General features: G+C 42.0%; 1 protein-coding gene across 3 annotated transcripts in view; it reads left to right on the top strand.

Annotated features, from left to right (window-relative positions):
- The first annotated feature begins 5,149 nt into the window (after positions 1–5,149).
- The window catches only part of PTGER3 (prostaglandin E receptor 3), a 160,172-nt gene continuing 138,628 nt past the window's right edge, over positions 5,150–26,693 (top strand). Inside the window, exon 1 of one of the 3 annotated variants that reach the window (XM_081145110.1) lies at positions 5,150–6,273. In XM_081145110.1, the coding sequence (XP_081001236.1) occupies positions 5,386–6,273 (888 nt within the window). In that variant the 5' untranslated portion in view covers positions 5,150–5,385. The remainder of the gene's footprint in view (positions 6,274–26,693) is intronic. The other 2 variants (XM_081145111.1, XM_081145112.1) reach the window with 2 other exon arrangements.

Here is a 26,693-nt window from a genome sequence, read left to right as displayed (position 1 = left end):
TGTAGGTTGAAATTTAACCTTATCAAGGATTACATTCAATGTAAATGATCAAAAACCCGCTGTAAACATAAAAGACAAAAATGTAAAGGAATGGAAAAAGATATAAAACTAGACTTAATTTCAGAAAGTAGATTTGAGAGCAAAGAATACTAGAGATGAAAAGGTTTCATAATGAGTCGGTCACAAAAGCATTAAAAATATGCATTAGGCTTCAACATATCTGAAGCAAAAATGGATAGAACTGCATCATAAAAATAAGGAATCCACAATTACAGTTTTCTGTACCTCAATGTAGAAAAGTCAGTAAGGATACAGAAGACACTTATCAGCCAATTTGACTTAATTGACATTTATAGAAGACTTCCTAACAACAGAATACACATTCTTTTCAAGTACGCATGGAAAATTTATGGAGATAGTCTCTCCAGGGCACAAACAAGTACAACACTGATTCCATTTATATAAAGTTCAAGAACAGACATTTAGCTATTGTGATAGCAGTCAAAATAATGATTACCTCATGGAAATGGTGCTGGTTATTGATTGGGTTAGGGTGCAAGAAACCTAAGTTGCTAGAATAGTATATGGATGGTGGTTGCAATTGTGTACATGTCTGGGTGGAGGTGGGCAAAAGTGGGGGGAATGGGGACATTTATAATAGTGTCAACAAAAATAAGGTTTTTTTTGAAAAGGGACAGGTTCTAGGATAAGCAAGGTTTAACTGGCTTTTCAAGGTGGGTGAAAGACTGAGGAATGTGTCCTTTGTAAACTGAGGTGCCTCTACTTAATCAGAGCATGGTTAGACTCTTCCGGTGGAGGAAAGAGTGGGAAGCAATGAAGTGCCTTTGCATCTTAGTTTAAATGAACAACGAAGTCACTGATCTGTACAGTTCAAATTTTTGCACTTCACTGTGTGTGGTACCTCAAAACAAAATAGTACTCACCTAGAAATACAAATAATCTAGTGAAATAGGATAAGAAAATAGAGAAATAGAAAGTGCATACCTGTATGTAAATTTTAAAGAACTATTTTTGTAGCACTTTTAGATATACAGGAAAGTTGCAAAGATAATACAGCATTCCTAAATACCCCATCCAGTTTTTCACTTTGTTAATATCTTACATTACCATAATATATTGGTAAAAACCACGGAACCAGTATCACATTACTAGTAATGAACTCGAGGTTTTATTGGATTTCCACCATTTTTTCACTAATACCCTCTTTTTATTCCAGGATCCAGTACAGGGTACCACATTGCATATGTTAAGTATCCCCATTCTCTCCTGGCGTGACTTTCTCGTTTTCATGGCCTTGACCACCTTGAGGAGCACTGGCCAGGTGTCCTGTAGAATGACCCTCCTTTTGGATATATTATTTCCCTTTATTGATTAGACTGGGGATAAGGGTTTTGGAAAGATTCCTACAGGGATGAAGTGTCCTCATCAAACCAGGTGCATACCATCCATGTGGCATTACAGGTGATGTTAACTGTCACTTGGATAAGAGAGTGCCCTCTTTCTCCACTGCTAAGCTACTACTTTTCCCTTTTCATACCACACTCTTTGGAAGTAAGGAAGTCTAGCATACCTTCTAGGGAGAAGGGGGGACTGGGCCCCACTTCCTGGAGGGGGTGGTATCTCTAAATATTATTATATGGGTTTGTCTCTTCTTTATCATTTATTTACCCAATCATTTGCATCAGTATGGTCTTGTATATATTTTTTATATTTGGATTATAATTTAATACATTATATATTTTGTTGCTCAAATTGTTCCAGTTTTGGCCCTTGGGAATTCTTTCCAGTTGGCTCCTCTGTCCCTTTGACATGTTCTCATTCTTTTGAGCACTTCTTTAATTTCGGGCTGCACAGTATGCTCTAGTTTCCTTTTGTCTTTTTCCTCCCATAGCCATAAACCAGCCATTTCTGTACAGAGCCCTGGTGGTTCTTACTGGAGAACAGTATTTAGAAACCAAGACCTGAGTGCTAGGCTACATAGAAATTTAGTGTATAAAAAAATGGGATTTTAATTAGAAGAAATTATGATTTGCTTAATAAATGGTGCTGGCTATCCATATGACAGTCCATCAAAACAGAAGTTAAACTTCCATCTCATTACCATTTGTTAAAAAGTAAAAAAAAATTATGCATTTGGTTCTATTAATATACAAGAGACATACAATTAAATTTGTGGATTAAAATCATTTCTAGGGCAAAAATTGAGTTAAAATATATAATGGATGAGTATATACTTTAAGTTTTTTTAAAAAACATTTGAATATGTAGTCTTTCAATCATCTGACTCTATAACTTTAATCCTCTACTGGTTTATTGATTAAGCAGACATGCCAGTTTGTACATTCAAAGGAAAACAATGATCACAGTTATATATTAATAAGTAGACCCCTAGGAAAGGTATCAGATGTTCCTTAATCAAAGCATCTATTTCTCTTTCAGAAATTCTCTTTAATCTAGTGTACAGTATGTTATTAGAACTTTTGGTCACTAGAGGGTGCTGGTGACCAAAATTCAGAAATTCATACTGTTTCTGCTGTAATGTCAAAAAGTGCCACAAGCTGCCGCCTGGCAGCTGGTTGCTTGGAGTGTCATCTGCCCTAGAAGGTTGTGGATTCAGTTTCCAGTTGGTCCCTGGTAGGGACATGAAAGGGAAGCAGCAGATGGATGTTTCTCTCTCTCTAAAATCAATAATTTTTAAAAAGTGCCAAATAGAATCCAACTTTTGCAAAACACTGAAAGAAGGAAAGTGTTGCAGGAAAGATCTGAAATGCAGCATGCTGGGTGCATTAGTGCAGAGGTGAGTAAAAGGGGTTAACATTAATTCTTGGATACTACATGGCCCAATGTTTGTTCCTATTATATGAAGTCCAATTCGCTACAGTAAGCACTGCAATGGAAAAGTTGAAAAAAATTTATGATTTCACATTTTTATTTTTAAAAGAACTTCAAATTTTATTTTTCAATTACAGCTTACATTCAATATTATTTTGTATTAGTTTCAGGTATACAACATAGTGGTTAGACAGTCATACTTTACAAAGTGTTCCCTCCAATATTTTAACTATCAATTTGTACTTTTTAATCCCTTTATCTCTTTCACCCAGTCCCCCAACCCCCTCCCCTCTGGCAACCACCAGTCCAGTGTGCCTATGAGTCTGTTTCAGTTTTGTGTGTTCATTGAGAGAGTAAAATTTTAAAGAAGTCAGATATTCATAAATAAAATTAAAATAATTCAGCTTTGCTTTCTTAGCTGTATGAATCATGAAAATTTCTTAAATTTTTAAATAAAATATATAATTACACTAGAAATTTACTGCTGAAAAATTATAGTATGTACTTTCTTTGGATAAAGTGTATATAAGAATGCCATCAAATATTTTACTTTTCAAATAGGTCTAGAAAGATACTTTCCCAATTTGGGGGTTAAGGTTAACTCAAACTAATACGACAAAAGTTTAGGGAACATTTAAAAAGCAAACCACTGTTTCTTCCTCACTATTGTTCTCATTAGAAACATGACATTTAAAAAGAAATAAAATTGAAAAGTGCAAGAAAAATGACAGCAAAATACAAATTAAAATGAAATGAGTAATGGGATTAATACATGTTAAAATTGAGTTTAAATTACATTTGGCCTTTTCTCCTTTAAAAATTATAAAGCCTTATAAAGGTCTTTTTTCAAATTCATACAGAATCAAAATAGCATTGAAAGAAAGAATGCAGGAGAACACACTACATTTTCACCTTCTACCACTCATTTGCATCCCAAAAGGATACCAGCTAAGCTAGAAGAGATAAATGAGCTGACATGACCAGCTCCAAAAGTCAATCTGAAGTCTGAGTAATGGTCTTCCTAGTACTATATGATTAGGTCTAATTTCTTAAATATGAGGGAGAATGAAGTTTGTAAATAATTTTAAAAATCTTTTCATTTCCTGGACCATGGGAACAGACAAAAACCAACAACAACAAACAAAGCCACAAACAAAAACAGGCCCTTTCTTGATATGGCAAGAACTGTTCTTACCATGGCTTTTCACCTGCTGGGCGTTGATGGCATCCCTGCGAGGAGCACTGTGCCTCTCCTAAGAACAGAGACCGCAACTGCTGAAAGACCTGGGGCATATCTTTTAACTTCATGGAGCTTCAGTTACCTCACCATAAAAAAGGGAGTAATAATAGCAATGGGACCTTGGAGGATCTCTGATAAAATGGGAAAACACTTGTGAAAACACGTAAAATATTGTCTTAAAAGATGTTACTAGGCAATTGTAGCCATTTTACTAAAGGGGAAGGCCTTCCTAACATCTAAATACGGTTTCCAGGCTTAATTTAGAAGAACGGGCAAGGGGTGGAGAGCGGGGGGCAGGCTTTGTGGGAGCAAGCCTCCCTCGTGCCCCCCCTTTCCCACAGCTGGCGGCAGGATCTCAGACGTGCAAGTGACTGCCGCCTGCCTCTAGTCACTTTCGCTGACTTTTATCTGACTTGTTTATAAGGGGGTGGAGTTTGGGTGGGAGGTGGTGGTTGGGATGTCTTCGTTTTTTTACTTCGACCATCCAGGTTTCCTTTTGCGGGCCTGTACCTATCCCTTAAGCCCCGAGGCACTTGCAGTTTTGTGAGTTTCGGGGGCCCCAGGGGAACAGCGGCCTGGCCTGCTCCTGAGCGCCCCAGCGCCCTGGAGTGGGAGGGAAAGTTCAGTCAGCTCCGCAAAGGAGCGCGGTTTGCCGGGATCGCTTTGGGGCAGGTGCGTTACGCTCGCCGGGGCTACAAAAGATCTGGGGGCGGGCCCAGTCCCTGCGGGAGGCGAAGGGGGCGGGCGCTGTCCGCCCGCCGGGGAAAGTCGGCTGCGGCTGGGCAGCCCAGCCAGACAGCTTAGCCCCGGCCGCTCGGGGACGCTGCTCGGCGGAGACCGGAGGGAGGGCGGGCGGGGAAGGGCGTCCGCTCCGCCCGAGGCCGGGCGCTCCGGGGGGTCGCTCCGGGAGGCTGGCCCGGCTCGCGCGGCCCGAGTCGCGCTCCCTCCGCGGCGGGGACACGCGCTCAGTCGCCTCTGCGGCTCCGCCCTCCGCGCTGGGCCCCCCCGCGCGCCCCGCCCCCTCGGCCTTATAGAAGGGGCGAGGCCCCGCTGCGCGCCTGGGAGCTGCGGGCTTGCTCGAGCCGACGGCGCGGGTGCCCGCTTGTCCCCAAAGCCCGGCGCCGCGCGGCCGAGGTAGCCCAGCGAGGCGGCGGCTGCGCCCGCACCATGGAAGGCAGCCCCACCCCGGCACCAACCCGGGGCGCTACTGACCGCCGCCGCCTCCCGCGCCCCGTCTGCCAGCAAGTGCTGCTGCTCTCCAGGCGCTGCCCTATCCTCACCTCCAAGCCAACATGAAGGAGACCCGGGGCGACGGGAGCGCCCCTTTCTGCACCCGTCTCAACCACTCCTACCCCGGCATGTGGGCGCCCGAGCGCTCCAGCGAGGCGCGGGGCAACCTCACGCGCCCTCCGGAGACGGGCGACGATTGCCGCTCGGTGTCCGTGGTGTTCCCGATCACCATGCTGATCACCGGCTTCGTGGGCAACGCGCTGGCCATGCTGCTGGTGTCCCGGAGCTACCGGCGCCGGGAGAGCAAGCGCAAGAAGTCGTTCCTGCTGTGCATCGGCTGGCTGGCGCTCACCGACATGGTGGGCCAGCTGCTCACCAGCCCCGTGGTCATCGTGGTGTACCTGTCCAAGCAGCGCTGGGAGCACCTCGACCCGTCGGGGAGGCTGTGCACTTTCTTTGGTCTGACCATGACCGTCTTCGGGCTCTCCTCTCTCTTCGTCGCCAGCGCCATGGCCGTCGAGCGCGCGCTGGCCATCCGCGCGCCGCACTGGTACGCGAGCCACATGAAGACGCGCGCCACGCGCTCCGTGCTGCTGGGCGTGTGGCTGGCGGTGCTCGCCTTCGCCCTGCTGCCGGTGATGGGCGTGGGCCAGTACACCATCCAGTGGCCCGGGACGTGGTGCTTCATCAGCACCGGCGGAGGCGGCAACGGGACTGGCTCCCCGCACAACTGGGGCAACCTTTTCTTCGCCTCCACCTTTGCCTTCCTGGGGCTCTCGGCTCTGACCATCACCATCGCCTGCAACCTGGCCACCATTAAGGCCCTGGTATCCCGCTGCCGGGCCAAGGCCACGCAGTCCAGCACCCAGTGGGGCCGGATCACGACCGAGACCGCCATCCAGCTCATGGGGATCATGTGCGTGCTGTCCGCCTGCTGGTCGCCGCTGCTGGTAGGTAGCTACAGGGCGTGCAGAGGGCTGGGTGGGGCGCCTGCGGACAGGGAGGCTTCTCCCGGTGACAGCACCTGCCCAGGTGAGTTTGCAACCTCAGAGCACGGGGGAGACCTTTCTTTCTGCCCGCGCTGCCTTGGCTGCAGCTTCGGAATTGAGTCCCTCACTTACTTGCTGAGCGCCTCCAAGTACCGGGCACCGCGTTCGGGTCTGGTGAGACACGCGTGGGCCCGCGAGGGCGCTCACATCCTAACCGAGAGCGCGGGGAGGAAGCCCAGGCGCGATGCCCGTCCGTGCGCACAGATAGGGGCTTCTCCTGGGTGCGCTGCAAGCAGAATGGCATCACAACTGGAGCCTGTAGCTCTGGGGTTTTCCCTTATTTCAAATCCCTCTCGTAGCTGAGGCGATTGTCAGTCTGCAAAGTCCTCTGCCTGCGACCTCAGGCAGGCACAGCCCTGTCGCAGCCGCTCCAGCCCAGGTCGCTCTGGAGCGGAGGCCGCAGGGGAAGGCGCTTCTGCGGCTGCAGCGCCCGGCGGTTTGCAACGGGGCTGGACGCGCTGGGAAGCGCTCCCACTGGCTCAGTGGCCCCGAGGCCTTGGAACTCCTGCTGGCCAGGCTTTTCTTGCCCTTGTGGCAGCTATTCAGGACTGGGGGGCAGGGACAATCCCGGATAGGACGCCGGGGCTGCCCTGCTCCCCAGCTCCTCACAGGGGCGCACAGTCTGTGAGCAAGTGACGTTTCCACAGGCTCCTTGTCTAACACCCACTCTTACATCATGCTTTCCTCTGTGTTGCTTTTAGCTGGAGATTTATGTGGGTGAGTGCTGTTTACTAATTCCTGATGAATGGAGGCTTATTTAGGCCCCAAGCAGACTGGCTTAATAGGAGTTATAGTGCAGAAAGAGTGACCTGACAAAGTTATAACAGATTTTTATATTGGACCCGGACATTTATTAGACAGCTGTGAAAAACTTCTGAAATATACATAACATAAAATTTACCATTTTAAGCGTTTTAAGTGTGCAGTTCAGTGATGTTAAATACATTGACACTGTTGTGCACCACTTACAGTTTTAAATCTCTTGTGTTTAAAAATAGAAGCATGGCTCCTTTTCTCTTCCCACCCTCCCCTTCATTGGACAAAGCAGATATTCCAGAACACTGGTGTTTAACTGGTGTGGTATATTTAGAGCACAAGACTTGGCTCCAAATCAGTGAGGATGTGTGGTGCAAAGAGAGTGATGTTGGGACCTAAATGCCCACAAGTCACTGCATGGTCATAGTTCTGCGTTCCAGGAGCCAGAGCTCAGGCTGATGTCATCACCTTGGCTTATCAAAACCAGCACCAATTTTAGACATATTTACTTCTGTGGTTGAGGAATGGAGTGTGTAGGTGGCCAAACAGAGGGGAAAAGGAGTTCTAAATAATGAATACTTTATGTTAACTTTTTGTTAATTAGCTATGATAAATAACATAACTTTAAAGACAACAAAGTATCTGAATTTTTCACAGCTGCCATTTGAGTCCCACTTTCTTGAGTTTGCTCTACCACACTCTTTATGTCTGGAAAAAATGCAGTTAAGTCATATGAATAAAATGCTTAGCCATACAATTAATTGAACTTCCAGTTGGTTTTTTTGAAGTAGAAGAGATACTACGTATAGTAGTGTGTTTTTTATTTCAAAACTTTGGTCTAATACCACGAGCTCAGCAGCCTCAGGAAGAATTCATATCAATTCTGAGAACTGTAACCTAGGACAGACTGTATGTGGAAATGGTCTTATTGAATTTCAATTAATATCTGCATTCAGATATCTATTGGTTTGCAGCACTTTATCAGACGTTTTATTAATTCGGTTCTCATAAAAACATTAAACTTAAGATTTTTTAAAGTGATTATATCGAAGAGGAGAAATTCTAGATCTGCAAAATCGGTACTTTTTAAACTGCAGCAAGTGGTTCTATCTTCTGTTTTGTGCACTGTTGAAATTAAATCTCCAGATCTCTTCAGAAAGCTCTCCAGTGAAAAACTGGAATTATTTCAAAGGAAAGAAACTGGCAAAACTGTTTTCTTAATAGGTAAGGGGATTATAAGAATGAAAACACTAAAGCTTAGTGAGTTGAATATTCAGTGTATTAATGTTAAAGGGAGAGATCATTTTCTACACTTTTTTCCTTACCTATGGGTAAAACATAGATTCCCTGTTAGCTTTCGTTGAGTTGGGGCATAGGATACCAATCTAATTTCCAAACCCCCTCCTTGAAAGGACCCTGAGTATATCTTCTCTTGGAAGACTGTCATGATTATAATAATATTCAATAATTACTGCTGGAAAACTTAGCAGAGGAGACAATAAGAAAACATCTCAACTGCTACAAGTCCCCACCACATAAATACTTAAATATAGGTCATCTGCGGTACAAACAAGAGCTCTTTCACTTTTTTTTTTTACCCAGAAACTTTACAAAACGCAATACAAGATGTGAAGTTGAGTGAGAATACTGTGGAAAGTGATGGCATCGTGTCTATGACTCTTAGCCCTGTTTATATTTATTTGCCATTTTTTGGAATTAGCCAGCTGACTCAGCAATGCAATCTGTTTGACATTTTAGTTTTATTAGTATTTTACTTTTTTATGACCCACAGTCACCAAATAGTTTAGTTATTTGACACGATAGCCAAGATTCCAGAAGCAGGACTAACCTTAGGGTGTTGTTGAGAGCAGCTATGAGTACATTTTGTGCTTTTGTAAACCAGGCGTTTCCCCAGACAGGTAGAGTGTGGCTAATACTGTAGCTCTCTTAAAAATAGTACATAGAAAGGAACTATCAACTGTTGTGAAAAATGAGGACTGAGGAACAGAGTTTCTCATTTACAACTTTGGAGTTGGATAAAAGCAGCCTTAGAAACATTTGCCTTTAACCTTTAACCAGCACATTCCCTGCTCAATCTACACAAATCAAGAAGATATTTCACAATGTAGATATAACTTTTTTTTTTAATGTAAGGAATCACTGATATATTTTGACAAATGAAATTTGCCCGAAAGATACTATATGTGATAGATTATTTTCCAGAAATAATGCTGTTTCATAGTATAAAAAAGTTTTGTTCAAGTGTTAATTTTCTCAGCCTATACATTTCTGTCATATCCAGGATATAGTTTCAGGGAAAATGATTAAGCATGTGAATTGGCATTATAGGGAAAATCTTCTATAACCTGCTTTTATAAGAATTGAGATTACTTAGAATTCTTTACAGTTTTTAAGTTTACTACAATACATTTTAGGCACTGTGAAGGGATGTTGAGTAGACTTATGAAAAATTGGTCAATGAGTTATAATCTGTTCAGAGAAGCAGAGTTCGCACATTTGTGAGTGAAACAATTCAAGAACAATACAAGATAGGATGTAATCAATGCCTTTGACTCTGGGAAGAATGTCCATCTGAATTTGCCAGAGTAGGCTTCGGGGAGGAGGTGGGATGACACAGCTTGAACTCAGGGCTGAGAGAGTGGGCCCGGGAAGCCAGCCTGGTGAGAGCGAAGTGTGCACCCTGGAACCATGCGGAGGATGGTTTGGAAAGGCTCTTGGGGCCGCCCTGAGGTAGTTAAAATGAACATAGGATTAAGAATGATTTGCCAGTAGGCAGTACTATTTATTTTATTTATTTTTTTTAGTGGGGGAGAGAATTTTCAGAAGATTGGCAATGCAGCAGTGTGCGGATAGATTTGGGCTGGAAAGGGGAAGCGAGATCAGTTATGGTTTGCTCTGGCGGACTGGTTAGGGCCTTAGGTTAGAGACAGTAGGAAGAGATGAGTCGTGGAAGGAAAGGTAAGAGAGAACTAACTCTATTAGAAATAGTCCATTCAAGGAGTGATTGATTCAACAAACATTTCTTACATCTGTTATGTCCCATTCACTGTGGTATATTACCTCATTTAACACATCCTATAAGATGCCACCATTTTCTACATCGTCCAGATGAAAGAACCCCAGTATGAAGAATATTAGAATCAGAATAATCCAGGATATCTGATCCTGAGTTTACTTTCAATCTTCATTGTTGTTGTTATTTGTTTACTTAGCTTAGATTGAAGCCATGAATTCTAGTCCTAATAGTGGTAGTGCACTGGGCAAGTTACATATCCTTCTGTCTGTAAAGGGCAGGGGTAGGACTAATAGATATCTAAGGTCTTTGTCTATTTATGTTACTCAGGTTTTCTTATTTGGGAGAACCACGGTTCAAGGAACCAGAATGAGAAACTTGGGAAAGAGACTGGTAGATTTTTTTTTTTTTTTTTTGGTAAGACTGAGGGATCTAGAGTGACTATTGCTTTTGGACATGGTAGATAAGATGGTGGATTATCTAAATGATATATCCAGAAAGCCAATATAAATTGAAAATTGAGATAAATCAGAGCTAAAAAGAAAACCCACACAGATTTTTTTATTTTGAGTTTATCAGAGACAGCCAAGAATTAAACAGTTCTTAAGCCATCAGATTTGAAGAAATTCAGATGGCCTAGAGTTGTAGTATAATTGTGACTCACTGGCCTTTCTCTTTTGAAAAAGCTATGAAGGTCAATGACTCAATTATGAAAGTTTCCACAGGTTCAGTTTTCTGGGAATAACATTCAGGAATATACACCGCAAGCATTTGTAACAGATGACGATCCTTCTGGGGGTGCTGAGGGGTTCTAGTGAGGGGCACTGGGAGCCATGTTTCAGTTTTCAGATAGACCTTGCATTACAAGGAAGCGGGGCGGGGGGCAGAACATCCCCCCAAACTTCTTACATTTCTGTCATATTTTTATAATCCACCAGTGTTCCACATTTATCTCATTCATGCCTCACGACTCTAAGATCTACAACTGTAACCTGTCAAATTCTGACTCCCCCATTTCCAGTACCTTACCATAGAAGTAAGTAAGAAGTGTGTTTCAACTCCAGCCACGCTTCTTTTGAGGGTTATTAGATGGCTTCTCAAGTCCCACTTTTCCCTAGAAAATTCCAACTTTCGTAGAGTAAAGAGAGTAACCAAAGAAGCCTAATTTTTCTTGGGGTTCCTGTTACATCTTATCTCCTAAGTATATGTTAACATTTGAGAGTAAACATAGTAATTCATTCTTATACAGAAATGATCATCAGACAGTATTTGTCTTTTTGTTGTTGTTAATCTTCACCCAAGTATATTATTTTCCATTTATTTTTAGAGAGAGTAGAAGGGAGGGAGGGAGAGAGAGATGTGAGAGACATGGATGTGAGAGAGACACATAGATTGGTTGCCTCCTGCATGCACCCGACCAGCGCTTTAACCACTGAGCACACCGGCCAGTGCAGCATGTGACTTTTTCCCCAAGAGAGAGGCACACACATGGGAAGTAGCAATATGGAGGGAAAATTCTCCAGGACCCCCCTTCTCTCTAATCACAGCACTTCCCATTTTTTCCACTTGCCATTTTACCCTCTGTCATTCAACAATAGCTGCCAAGCAGCCGTCCCTCTTGGGTTGGCTAAGGTCTCAAGTTAGAAGTCACTTTATTGGAGAAGCCTTCCTCGGCCCTCTCTAGGCTTGGTTGGGTGCTCCGGCCCCTGAGCCTCACAGCACCTGCCCTGCGTTTCCCTGTCATTGTCTGAGTCACACTTCATTGGCCATATTGTTTAATTGGCCTCCTGAGGTTAGGTAAAACCTCTGTCTTGGGCATTGGCTGTTTTTTCCCCTCTTAGGAACTATAATTGTCTGCCATATAGGTATGCCCAATGCATGCTTGTTGATTGAATATCTAAGCACCCAAATCAGAAGACAGAGTCTGGTCCCAGTGACATAAGCGATTAATTGTGTGACCTTACATAATTCACTTGATATTTTTGTGATGTATTTTTTTCTGTAAAATAGTAATAAAGACACCCACCCAGTCCATTTCACAGGATTGTAATGAAAACCAAGATAAATGTATATGAGGATAACTGGGACTCTTCCTTCCATATTAGGACTCCTACTGTGGTGTTTTACTGGATGATAATGTTGACTTGTGTTCAGATAGACCCTCCCCCAGGAACCTGGAGAAAAGAGACAAGTGATGTTTTACAGCTTGATTAGTTATAGTTCACTGAGGAGGTGGGGTGCAGAAATGTGGTGGAGAATATAACTTTTCACGGGGAAAAAATGGTAAGCCACATGGGCTTAAACTTTTATAAGGTGTTGTAATTCATCCCTCCTTCTCTCTCCTGCCACCATCGCTCCTGCTCCTGCAGTCTCTCTGCTCCGGCATCTGTTTCCCCTCAGAGCTGCCCGTGAACTCTCTAAATCTAACAAATGCTGGGTCCCATCTCCCCTCTTTCTTAAACCTGAGGAGTAACCACTACCTTGTGCTCTGAAGACCTCTGCCACAGGCCTGAAATATGCCACCTGTCTTTCCAGAGGGGCACTTCTCCCCATATTTCTCGGTGCGCTCAGACGTGTCCTCATGCAAATGTCTGAGTCAAATTCACTGCGCATCTAGTTATTGTCCCAGGTCAGATCCTCCTGCAAACTTCTTAAGGGTAGGGCCTGTGCCTCGCTTTTCCTCATTTTCCCAGGTGATCAGAATTGTTGGGACTCAACAGAGTCGCCAACCCTGACTCAGCTCAGCATTGAGTTCCCACGAGCCTTAACTCAGACCATGGCATGAGAGTCACACAGTTGTAAACGGCCTGGCAGTTTGGCCAGGTCCTGACAAGGCATTATTATTATTTGCAGCCTACAAATAGCACAGCCGACAACTTACCATCAAATGGCCCACCCAGACATTCGCTTGGGCAACACTTCAATGGCCGGTTTTGGCGCTCATTCGAAATCTATATATTATTTTACCAGTACTGATTTTTATGATAGGCTTTTAAGGATCATAAATCTAAAAATGAAAGATGGTGGCAGAGATGGAAGACGAGGTTTGCTTTTTCCCACCTTAATTCTGTTAAAAAAAAGTTATTAATTTAGGTAAGAGTCATGTAATGTAGGTGCAAGATAAATCCTATAACAAACAGCATTACTATTTTTTAAAATCTTGGTAATACAAAAACAAAAGGTCAAGTTGAAGCTAGAAACCTATTTATTTTAAACAATTATTGATCCAAAAACTCAAGTATAATTGTAAAACTATACTTTTCCCTAATCCTCAGGTATTTCCTGAACGTAGATTTGATCTATCTTTTTGTTCCTTTCTGAATATTTAGTAAGTGTCATTTTCTATGGTTGAGAATGTGCTGCTGTTGGTGTGATTCACAAAAATTTGGAAAAAAGTATGTCGTTCATGTTGAAAATAATGAAAGAGAGATTGTGAAAAATTAGATGCATTTTGGGGAAGTCACCAGACAGTCGAGCGGAGCTTTCGCTGTGGTCCCCATGTGTGGAATTCCCCAGGCCATGTCCCGCTGCAGCCACCTTGCCCGAGTCAGGCGGAGCACGCACTCCCGGTCTCCCCGAACCGGCGAGCATCTCAGCGGTCCCCAGGCAGCGGCGGAGGTTAGTGATTAGGTGACCACTTGACTGTCAGCACCCCTGTCTCGTGAGAAAAACAACATCAAATGACTGAAGAAGCAGCGAGGGCCACAGAGAGATGCAGCCTCTGGAAGGCAAGAGACCTGGGTCTTGGTCTTGGCTTTTCCATCACATGACAGAAGTCACTTTATCTTCCTGGCTTTCCCTTTCCTCATCAGTAAGATAAATCAACGATCAACTCCAACCTTCTTGTCAATTCTGACTGCCTGTGGCTCTAAGGAGATAAAATCATCCCTGTCAGACATCCCTGATAGCTGCGTGGGGGACAACACGCGAAGACTTCTTAGGAAGAAGCATAGAAATGTGTGCAAATGGACAGAGTAGATCTTGCGTTCTTTTATACACTCATTCTATAGATGCTTACTGAGCGTCGCTATGTGCCTGCCACTCTGCTCACCGTGGTGATACAGTGGTGGCCAGGGTGGAATCACAGGCTTATACCCACTGAGCAGTTATATCGCTCTAGGAGGCCCTATTCACACTGGATTCTACGCGAATGCCACTCCTTTTAGAACAGTGTGCTGTCCTTGGTAGCCCTGATGGTAAGCCAAGCAGACGTGCTATACTCTTTCATGAAGCTTTCATTAGACTAAGGTAGACAGACAGTAAATAAACAATCATGCCAGTAAACCAATGTCACCAGTCTGATGGGTCATTACTGCGGTTTTTCGTGGCCACATGGTTCTGCTACTTCAGATTGGCCTTGTCTGGGCAGAAGGGCAGTGCTGGCCCCCTGCTGCTGGACTGTGTCGCTGCCCAGGCTGTAGTGCGCCTGTGCTTGGATGCCATCATTAGAGAGAACCTGAATTCACACCCCTGACTCCAGCCATAAAGCTCCCCAGTAATTCCTAGAGTGCAACCAATGTGCTAGAGAATATGGACCTAGAGGGCGGCTGGCCTCAGGCCACATACTGCTCAGAATCAGCCCTCCCTTTGGGGTCCTTAGGCTCTGGGTGATGCTCAGATGACCTCCTGACAAGTTTGCCTTTCCCTTCCACTGAACTGTCTTTTAAGACTTTCCAAGTCTTTTCCCTCTAGTGAATATAGCCAAAGTCACTCTGCTCTAAGTTTCTTGGTTTTAGATCTTGGGAGAAAAGGTTAGGCCTTGGCCTCATTTTTACTCAGAAGGCCCTGGGACCCTTAAGCATGATGGTCTATCTCTTCTCAAGGGACCAGCAGTTTATACCAGGAGCACTATGGGGATTTTCCTTTGTTATGTCACATGCACTTCTACTATGTAAATCTGCTCATCCTTCATTTACCAAAGTGAATGATTCTGGCTCTGTAACATCTGCTCCAATGTGACTGCTCTGCCCGCCTAACAGAGCAGGCGGGGCAGGTGCTGGCGCTCCCTCACTACATCACCGGAACAGCGGCGTGTTAGGAAGGCAAGGAGAAGGCGTTGGAGGAGTGTCAAAGAGGTCCTCCTCTTGACGTCCTGGTAAGAAGTGAGGTGGTCCCGGAAGCCCTCACTGAGAAAAAGTCATTTATGATGAATCTTTTAATTTCTTTTTATTGTTGACACTATTACAAATGTCCCCATTTCTTCCCCCACTCTTTACCAACCCCTCCCTCCCCTGGTCTTCACCACACTGTTGTCTGTGACCATGGACTACGCATATATGTTCTTTGACTAATCTCTTCACCTTCTTTTATCCAGTCCCTCCCACCCCTCTCCCCGAATCTGGAAAGGTGACACTTTGAAGAAGAAAGCGGCATGTGAAGGCATCAGCGTAGGGAAGATTGGAGGAACTGAAGGAAGGCAAGATGGGTGGAGTAGTGTCAGTAAAAGAGAGTGCCTTCAAGTTGAGACTAGGGAGGCAAGATGGGCCAAACCATGCAGAACCTTGTCATCTTTGTGCAGAAGTTTAGATTTTTATCTTAAGTATGACCGAAAGCAACTAAAGGCTTTGAGTGATGGAATGATTTGATCTGGTTTATGCATTAAGAAGATCACTTGGGTTGCCTTATGAATTAGAAACGTGGGGCCTTAGAGCCTTGTGTGCTGAGGTCAGATAGAGATGTAGAGATGTTAATAAGGAAAAACATTATCCCTTAAGTGTTGCTTTAAAAGAGAGGGACATAACTTAGCATGGCATTGGTGGAAGGAAGCAGTCTGTACAGAAGCACAGAAGGGAAGTTGAGCCAGGTGTGCTGGAAATGGTAAGCAAATCTGTTTCTGTGGAAGTATATTTAAGGATGTCAAGAAATATTATGAGTCAAACAGGATGGAAGGGGAAGGAGGGAGGAGTGCCTTGGTAGATTGCCTTGAAGATTAGGAAGAGGAATTTGTATTTCATCTTGGACGGGTTGTATTGTTTTTCTGTATTTATGTTCCATATTTGTGCAATAAGAGGGTTCACATTATAAAATATTTTGGTTCATTAAGGTTATTTAGTGAACAACCCATCTAATGTTTGATATCTTTCTAAGATATTCTTGGTGAAATTGTCTAAGCTTTGAACGTCTTTACTTATAGGAAATTTGTTGCTCCTTAAGAGACACAAGGAATTTTCTAAGGGCCAAGCATTGTGCCAGGCTCTTTTTCACAGGTAATTTTCTTTATTTCTTACAACCCTATTGTAAGACATTGGGTAGACATTGTCTTACATGTCTACCCTATTGTAAGACATAAGAGGTAGACATTGTTAGCTCCAATGTACAGATAATGAAGAAACTAAATCTGAAAGAGGCTGAACAATTTGTTCAAGGTAACAGAGCTACTAAGTGGTCAAGATGGGATTCCAAGGCCAAGCTCTTTCCTCTAAGCCACGGTGCCTCGCAGTAGACCAACTCACCTTATGCTGTTCTTTCCATTAGAAAAACTTCATTTTCCTTATATTGATTGAATTGGAGTGGTACTAATTCTAAGCCTTGGTTTATATGGAAGAATATTAAACTTAATTAGAGACACATTTTATTTATTTTTTAGTTATATTACACTGTACTTCTACATTTGTTTTCAAGGAGTTCCACTAAGTTTATGAACAGTAAAATAACATGTAATAATCTTGACAGTGTCAGGGACAGGAGCGGCAATGTAGTAATTTATTTAACAACACTTTATTGAATATCACTTATGTATGTGAATACCACGATGCTACAACCTGACAGATCAGTGGCATGGCCCTTGTCCTCAGGGAATGTTTTCTCTACCAAATGATTCCCTGGAGAAAGTTGAGGTTGTGACTCAAAAAAGCAATGTTATCTTTCATTATCAATTTTAAATATAGAAATAAACTGAGTACCATTTATAATTCATTTATCTACTCATGCACTCAGTGATTGTTTACTGAGTACCTACTAAGTGTCAGGCACAGTTTCAGGTGTTAGAAATATAGTGGTGAAACAGACTAGTTTCCTGCTTGCAGGGAACATGAATTCTAATGGAAGGAGAAAACTGGTCGACCAATAAATAAATTAGAAGTTAGATTGTGATAAAAAACTGTTGAGAAAACAAAATAACATGATGGGATAGAGGGAGCCTAAGAAACTTTTGTATATTGGGTTGCCAGGGAACAATGCCTCTGGGAGGTAACATTTAAGCTGAGTTCTCGGTGAAAGGAAAGAACCAATAAACAATCTACAGGAAGAGCATTCCAGGCAAAGAGAACAGCAAAGACCCTCACCTGGTGCGTTCAAGAGATAGAAAGAAGGCCAGTGAAGCTGACGTGAAATGAGAGAGGAAGGAGTGGAGTGCTGTAAATTGAGGTCAAAGACCATGTTGGGGCATGCAAGTCCTTACTAAGGAGTTTCGACATTATTTTAAGAGAACACTGGAAAGTTTGAAGCAGGGGAATTACCTTAATGGAATTATGTTTTTCAAAGATCCTCTGGAAGCTGTGTGAAGACTAGATTGCAGAAAGGCAAGAGTGGGAGCAAGGAGAACAGGATAGAAGGTATTGAAGTTGTCCAGGTGAGACGATAACAGTTGGCATTAGGGTGGAGAAATGGAAGTGTTTTGGAGATAGAGTTGTAAGACATTCTGAAATTTCTCTAATGCCTGTTCTGTGACTCTGACAAGAACTAGGGCCCTCTCTTCTCTGTGCCTCCAGCAGTGAGGCGGATATCTGTCCATAAATGGTTTCCCATTTAGCTCTTCAAGAAGGAAGCTAATGCTCCAAGTTTGCACAGCTAATCAGCAGAGTTGGGATTAAGCTCTATCTAATGGGTGCAATTTTTTTTTTTTTCTGAGACATGAATCAGAAGAGTCACAAGAGAAAGAAAAGTAAGCAAAGTTTGCTCACAAAATAATAGGATGCTGCAAGAATCATGACCCCAGAAGAAAGCCCAGACCAAGCTAAAGAAAGCTAGCTTAAGGAAAAAAGAAAAAAGAGGAAGGGTGTTGCTTGATTCCCATAAATTGAAGGGGTTGCCAAGAGTGGAGGTGGCCTGTGGAGGTGTGAACTCCCTTTCTGTATGTCTCACTTTGACTTCTTGCCATGCGTCAGCTCCCCAGTTCAGGTTCTGCTTCTAAGGACATAGCTTTGCAGCTCATTGGCCGGGTGCTGTGTTCTTTTTTTCAAAGCCTTTGGTTAACAGGTTTATATTTACAGTCTGCATGTGGAGTTTTAATTTTGCTTTTACAGCAATGCAATATTTCACTGAATATATCATCTTGAAGCACTGTTTCAACATAGGTCTTTCCTTCCTTCTCTCTCTCTCTGTATTTTTGTTTTGTTCTGTTTTGTTTTGTTTTGTGAATACAAGACGCAGACATGACATAAAAGTCTCCGGATCCTGCTTCATCTGCAAAAACTAATGTGAATTTTGTGAAGCTACAATTAAAGATTTAGGCTCAGAGAACTGTCCAGAAGCGAGTTAAGAGTGTAATGTTAGCTTTACAACGAAACAGAGGTGGCTGCACAAAGCTCTGAAAGCTCAGCTATGTTAGAGCCATGGTGAGCAGAACAGAGAAGAAAAAAGTTCTTTCTTGGTTTTGCATAAAGGGTGAGTTATAGTCTGGGTTTGATGTTAATCTGGCAACTTTCTCAGTAGATGTGGTAACAGCCAACAAGCTGGGGGGCAGACTTTTAAATTTATTTAATGGCAGTAATTTCCTCCAAGAATAGACCAAGGATTTGCCTGAATTCAGAAATAAATTTCTTAATGTTAGCTTTTATTTTATAAAAGACATTAGGGAACATTTTGAAATGGTTTTTGTGGGTTTTTTTCTAGCATCTATTTCTAATTAAATTTTGTGATAGATCGGTTTTAGGAAGTATGGGAATGTCTTCTGACTTCAGAGCTCTAGTCTCCTCCCTAAACCTGGTTCTTGGTCGCAGGCCCCAGAACCCGACTCCAAGCACAAAGGGCACGTGTGGGAAGCGTGCTAGGCTCACTGGCCATTGAAAGCTGGGGGTCAGGTTTGGAGGATAGGCAGGACCCAGGCTCTGGACACTGAGCGTCAGGCCTCACAACCTGCCACAGCTGCTGCATGCTGCTGGGTGAATCTCACATCTAAGGGCTCCATCTCCTTTGTGTTGCTCTATTAACAAAGTCCTGGATGCAAGCCCTACTGCTTTAGCTTGGGTTGGGTTTTTTTACCCCCTGGCTATATCAGGGGTCACTAGAAGGATCAAGCACCTGCAGCGTCTTGTTTTTGAACTAAGAGGTGATAGTGGGAAGTAAATGCTGAGATTTCTCTCCCACCTAGAATGTGTAGAAAAAGTATTTCAAAATTAGGGTATTAATAATAAAAGGCAGGGGCTCATTGTTACCATATAAATAATTTTTAGAAACATTATGACAGTAAGGTATCTTTTAATCCTCGTGGCAGTGTGTGTGTGTGTGTTCATGTCACTTATGGGGAGTTGGAGTGGCAGTGAGACTGGTGGAGAGGAAGCTAAAGAGATTCACAAGACAAAAAGACACATTTATTGAATGCCTACCCTGTGCAAGTACTTGAGAATTATCTAGGCCCTCTACATATATTATCTTATTTAATTTTCACAACTATTGATCAGTTTGATATTTATTTTAATCTTTATCTTTCAGCTGTACCTACTAAGGTTCAAACAATTAGACAACTTTCCCTAATCATAGCCTTAGAAATTGGGAGACACGAGGCTTTTTTATGCTATAATGCTCTCTTTCATATTGGTTGTCTCTTTATTATTAGTTTATTAAGACATTTTCAAATTCTGTCACTGAAAATGTATAAAAAATGAACAGATTGATTTAGAATAGTGACTAAATCACAGAAATGGGCTGGGTCAGATAATCACAGTGATTAAAGATTCCCTGCAGAATCAGCAGAGGTTGGTTCATGATTCGACTGGCCTTCTTAGGAGCTTGGGTTTCTACAGAACATATTATGAATATCCGTATAGAAGGTGACAAGAATTTTTCTTGTCATACAGGAACTGTTAAAGGATTCCATTCACTGGGATAGCTACAATTTAGTGTTTTCTGTAGAGGTGTGGCATCAGTTTCATACAGTCTGTCTGTCTGTTCAGGCTTAGCACATTCACACACAGTGGTAAAGTTTTACTAGGCAAACATTTTTAGCTAGTATGATTCACAAATATTATTCTTTTTTACTAAACTATTTATAAAACAAACTGTTTATTGAGTTCCCTTTGCTTAGTGGGAAACTGTTTGACTACAGTCAAAATTAGAAAATGTGTTTTGACAGTTTTAAAATTTCCAACATAAAACAGTGCTCTCGCCTGGCAGGGCGTGGCTCAGCAGTTGAGCGTCGACCTAACATCCAGTAGATCAGGGTTCGATTCCCGGTCAGGGCACATGCCCGGGTTGCGGGCTCGATCAATGACTCATCATTTATGTTTCTATCTCTCTCTCTCCCTCTCCTTTCCTCTCTCTGAAATCAATAAAGATATAAAAATAAAAAATAAAAAATGAAAAAAAAATAAAAAATAAATAAAACAGTACTCTTGCAAACCTACTTTCATCTTTTTCTCTTAGAATTATAGAGAAGAGAAAGAGCCTCAGCAAAGTCCAGTGTCCACAGTGACTCTCTAACATACTGTCTAGCACCCTCTCACCCAGATTAAAAGGCCTCAGATTCCTTAATTTAATCCTTAAAATCTTGGATGTGTCCACACTTAACACTCATATTCCATTTCTTCCCCAGCATCTTTACCTTCAGTCTTAAAGACCTATTTGCAGATCCTAGAATGATTCACAGATCCACACTTAGAAGCATGAACTCTGCCTTTCAAAACTCTCCAGAAGAATCTATTTTAGGGGACAGTGCTCCACTGCTCCCGGAGACTGATTCAAACGCTCCGTCTTCTAAACTCCATAGTTCCTGTGCATACCTTTTGCACTTAATTATGCATAATTATATTTACAACTGTCATAATATTTATTATGGTAGTGAGGATTATTGCCTGCAGTAGACAAATGCTTACTTTATTACGGGCACTGAGCTAAACATTTCACAGACATAATCACGTTTCGTTCTGTCAACGACACTAAGAGGGGACATTGTTATCTCCTTTTTCAGATGAAGACATTGGTTTTGAGATGTTAAGTAACTTTTCCAAGGTCACAAAGTTAACAAAAAGCGGAGTTGACTTTCAAATCCAGACTTGTCTGATTTTATAGCCTATGCGATGAACCACTAGACTGAATGGCCTCTCTCTTGTCAATATCCATTTATTTGTCTAATTCACTATAAACTGCTTAAGAGCAGAAACTTTGCCATATTTGTCGATAAATCTCCCTGGGCCATAGCAGCCACTCAATAAATTATTGTGATTGAAGAAAGGAAGTTGTAAAGTTGTAATAAAGTGGAAAGGACACTAGATTTGGAATCAGAAAATCGAGGTATAAATGCTGTCCTTAAGAGGTTTTTTTAGTTTAGTTTGTTGTTGTTGTTTTTAATTTTTAATCCTCACTCAAGGATATTTTTCCATTGCTTTTAGATAGAGTGGAAGGAAGGGAGAGAGGGGGAGAGAGAGAGAAACGTTGATGTGAGAGGCACATCTATTGGTTGCCTCCTTGCAGGTGCCCCGACTGGGGCCAGGAAACGAACCTGCAACCCATGACCAGAAATCGAACCCAAGACCCTTTGGTCTGCAGGCTGATGCTCTAATCACTGAACAACACCAGCCAGGGCAACAGTTTTACATATTTTAAATGGTTTTTAGTCTTCCCATAAAACCTTCAAGATAGATGATATTTATCTCTTTTTAAAGTTTTTATTTTATTTTTTTATTTGCTGGATAAGCAACTTGCTTTAAGGCACACAGTTGGTAAATGGTACTAAGAAAAATGAACCCAAGTGTTTTTGATTCCAAAACCACAAATTTGCCTCGTAACTAATGACTAATGGGTACTGTTTATACAGTAAAACTTGTGAGTGGTATTTTAAAAAACATTTTATCTTCTGCTTTATTTGTTACTTTTATTGTTTTCACGTTGTTGATAGTAATAAACATTCTTAGACTGAAAGCTACCTTCCAGATAGACCAGGATGGGAGATGGGAGACCCCACATTGTTTTTGTAATGAAGAGAGAAGCTAATTAGAAGCAGCGGACGGAAGCACAAGAAAACAGCTGCTCTCATGCCTGGTGTCCAAAGAAGAAAAAGCACAAAGGATGTTTGGGAAGGTGGCCTGCGGATGACAGTCAAACAGTGAGGAATTTTAGCAACAACAGGGAAACAGTAAAAATAACAAACGCTCGCAAGTTTCAGTATAGCGGCTGCGGAATGAAAAACATAAGTGCAAGTCCAGAGTGAGGGCGGCCCTCAGCACTGGGCCGGCGGGAGCCCAGCATCGCCGAGCACCCAGGCGGGTTCGCCGCCTGCCGTCGGGGCGCGGGCCGCGTCCTGCCTGTGGCTCCCCTCAGGTGGTGGGCTGGTGGCCGGCACCTGCTTCCTAGGCCGCCTAGAGCGGAGAGAGAAGAGGTGTTTTTCTATGGCTCTCTCCTAAAAAAAAGGATCTTTTCCCCAGATGGCCTTAGGGAGCTTCCTATTGGATCTCGTAGCCTAGGATGGGGTCACAGCATCAGATCTGATCTAGGTGCATCCCGGTAGCTAGGGACGGGTCAGCCCTGAAGCACTTGGGTTTCCATGAAAATAAGTGTGCTAACGGGAAGGGGAGATGGGAGAATGGGTCCTGGGCAGGCGATCAGTAGTGGACGCTACCGTGATAATACCTATCAGTTTAATTAAGAGAATATGTATGTTTGAAGACCTCAAAAAGTATAAATCACAAGACCTGCACTCACTGGTATAGTAGCCACTAGTCACATGTGGTTATTGGACCCTTGAAATGTGATTACTCCAAATTGAGATGCAATATAAGTATATAATACACATCTGATTTTTAAGATTCAGCACACAAATAATATAAAATACCGCATTAATAATTTTTCTATTGATTACATGTTGAAATACTATTGCATATATATTAAGTAAATGTAAATGTATTATTAAAATCAATCCGACATGTTTATTTTTACTTTTTTATAATGTGGTTACTATAAAGCTTAAAAGTGTATATGTGGCTCACATTTGTGGTTTGAATTACATTTCTTTTGGATGGAGCTGCATTAGACCAATGGCTTTCCAATTGTTTTTAGCTGGAGAAACTATTTCAATAAATCTTTTTGGAGAAACAGATAAAAACAGAGCTGTTCTGATTCAGTGGGGTGGGGAGCTGGATATTTCCAAGTCTCAATAACATCTATTCACCAATTCCTGCAAAGTCATCCTTGAAAAGCCATTCTTGAAAATACTTACATCAAATATAGGTTTTAAAATGAAATCACCAAAATCATTTTTCCTAAGATAATAATAGGAATAATTTTATAATTGCTTGTTTAGATCTTCTCTAAGAAGCTTAGTAGTGCAGTAAAAGTGCCTTCGTTGAACTCACATGCTAAGAGGATGCTAATGGATTCAAGTGTTGGGATCTGTTTACCTTCGCATAGGAGCCTATAATGGTGGTAGGAGTAGGGTGTGGAGTCATGAGAAAAACAGGTCTCTCCTTCATGTTTGCTTCCTTTTGGTTCCTGTGCTGTTGGACCAAATGATAAGAATCTAAATAAGTCAACAGGTGAGAGAAAATAAGAAGCTTAAGGAGGGGAAAAAAGAAATAGATGAATAGGTTATAAATTTCCATTTCCCTTCATCACATACAATGTGAATTTAGTCGTCTTCAAACTTTCCTTAAACCTGGTACAAATTGTGAGTGCTAACCATAATTTAAGTGACTTTGTAAAGTCTGATTTCCTGAAAAAGAAAAGCAGTGTCTTCAGAAGAGCATCTTGAAAACACAGTTTATCATTTGTGATGTAAATATCACACTTGGTTTTCCCCGGCCATCTCTGTATAGCCCCTGAAGGGAAAGGGTGACTGTGAAGATGTTTCTCGAGGCAGCTACCTGAGCCGTAAATGGATGTTGGCCTTAGAAAGGAAGGCGCGCCTACTGGACGCGTGGGACATCACTCTTCTTAATGGGAACCCGTATACCCAGGAGGTGACAGTGCTTTCTTTTACTATACTTAACATCTGAAGAGCGAAGAGGAGGAGGGGTGGGGAGAGGGGGAGAATAACAATTAATAGTGACACAGTACTTACTAAAAGTCAGGGACTCTTGAGTATATTACAGTTTACTATACGCCTTCATACCTATTAATGAGGCAAACCAGTGACCTGAGTGTCTTCAGTGCTGCCACTTGGTACACACGAAAGGAGAGAGAGCCACCAGAAACGTCGGTTGCAGCTTTCTGCCTTCACACAAGCAGTAAAAAGGCAGCTTCAAGACAGCACAGTTCCCTTTAGAAAGGCGGAGGCACTGGAGACTGAACTCCCTGTCACGATACGGAAATCAGATTGTTCTCAATGTCAAGGAAAAACCGATGCTATTGTGTGACACCCTTAAGCCCCTCAAGTTGTGGATCTGGCAACACACAATTACTTAGCCCCTATTTACAGTCAACAGAGCAATAGTCAACTATAAATAAAGCTGATGAATTTTATGTGGGTATGTTTTGTGTTGGGAAGATGACATTTAATTAACATAAAGTTAAGAAGTGCCTATGTTAATACTGACTAGAAGTTCCTGTGCTAACATTGGTAGGGAATTTTGCCAGTAAGTTAAATGGTTATTGATCTGGTATCTGTTAGACTCATAGGGGTTTTTAAAAATATTTATGATAATATAGGTATAAGATATAGCCTCATATTTGTGGGTAAGAATCCTATAAGCAAAGAGCACTAGAATTATATGTAACACTTATAGCAATAAAAAGGCTTTTGACTTAATATGTATTATAGATTTGATAGTAATATCCTTATTAAAACTGTTGATATGCATGTTTTCTTTGTTTTTGTCTTGAGCTATATTTTTGAAAAAAGATATTAAATAAATACGCAACAGGAATTCTTCCTTTCTTATAGATCCGATATGTTTTTCAAAATTCAATTTGCTTCTCCCGTTGATTCTACAGCCCAATTTACCAGCTTCAGGATTACTGCCCTAGCTGTGGACATTTAAAATTATGAATGATAAGAAGATGCACTTATAGAACCTAAATTGAAACTGTCATCCTGGCTAATTTTAATAAGAGAAGTGGGGGAAAGGCCAGAGTCTTGAGCAGAGATGAGTATTGGTGGATTTGTCCATTAAGTGAAAACTCTCGGATCTATTACCCCTATTCATTAATCTACAATGTATTCAGATTCTGGGTTAGGGCCTTTCTGTGTTATACCTAAAAGAAGAGAAATGATCACTACTCTTATAACAACTTTCATCTATTGAGAAAGACTGATAATTAAAAATAGGCAATAATATAAAATATTTAGGGATGGTGAAGTAGAGAATTTTGGGAGTCCATATTAAGACTTTTTATCTATTAGGTTTTTGGCAAGGGAAACAACAGATAAATTGATGTTTCAGGTCTACACAAAAAATAAGTTAAATTAGTTAAGTAAAGAAGGGGAGTGAGAGTTATAGGACCCAGGAACCCACATTTGTAAAAGTCCAAAAGCAAAAAGAACTGGCACTTTTAAAGAACTCATAGAAGTTCAAGGTGATACACATTTGAAAATAAGGAATAATGAGAATCTAGGCTAGAGAACTCAACTGGGGCCAAGCAGTGATGAGCCTTGAATGTCCATTTTAAGGATTTAGACTGTACTCAGGGTGATGAGAAGTTATGGTAGAATTTTGCAAGTGGAATGACACAGATTTTCATTTTAAGAGCATCCTTTGTAAGCAGCATAGAGGGGCCCAGAATGGAGGCTAACAAATCATGTAATAGACAATTGTGGTAGTTCAGACAAGGGATACTGGTGGTCTGGGTTTAGGGTCAATGGGAGAGGAGATAAAGAAATGATAGATTAATAAAATATTAGGAAGTTCATTGGAAACTTCATGATTGATTGACTGTGAGAAATATGGCTAATGAGGTGAAAAGGGGAGAGAAACAAAGAGACAGAGGGAGAGAAACACACAGAGAGAAATGAATCAAGGATAAATTTTAGGTCTTGTTTTAGCTTAGTGGAAAAGTAGCTTTGAAGAAGAAGACAGTGCATTTAGTTTGGGGCCTGATAAATTTGATGTGAGCCATCTAGGAAGAGCTGTTGTGCTATAGACAGCTAAAAGGATTGGTCTGGAGCTCAGAGTAGAGAGATAACCTATAGCATGTAGAGGGGTTTTGAAGACATTGGAGTGGGAGAGGTCACCCAGTGAGTTTATGCACAGCAAGAAGAGGTGGCTACCTAAAGTAGAACTAAAAATTAACATTTTCAGGATGCATAGAGAAACAGGAGACCTTAAAGGAGACTGCAGAGGTGTACCCAGAAAGGTAGCAGGAAAATTAGTAAGAAAACCAGAACAAATGGCAACCTGAATATTATGGAAGAGAACTGAATTTTAGGAAAGAGAATGTTTCCTGA

This window comes from Miniopterus schreibersii, assembly GCF_964146895.1.
Source record: "Miniopterus schreibersii genome assembly, chromosome: 8".
Lineage (NCBI taxonomy): Eukaryota > Metazoa > Chordata > Mammalia > Chiroptera > Miniopteridae > Miniopterus > Miniopterus schreibersii.
This window is presented reverse-complemented; position numbering and strand designations above follow the sequence as displayed.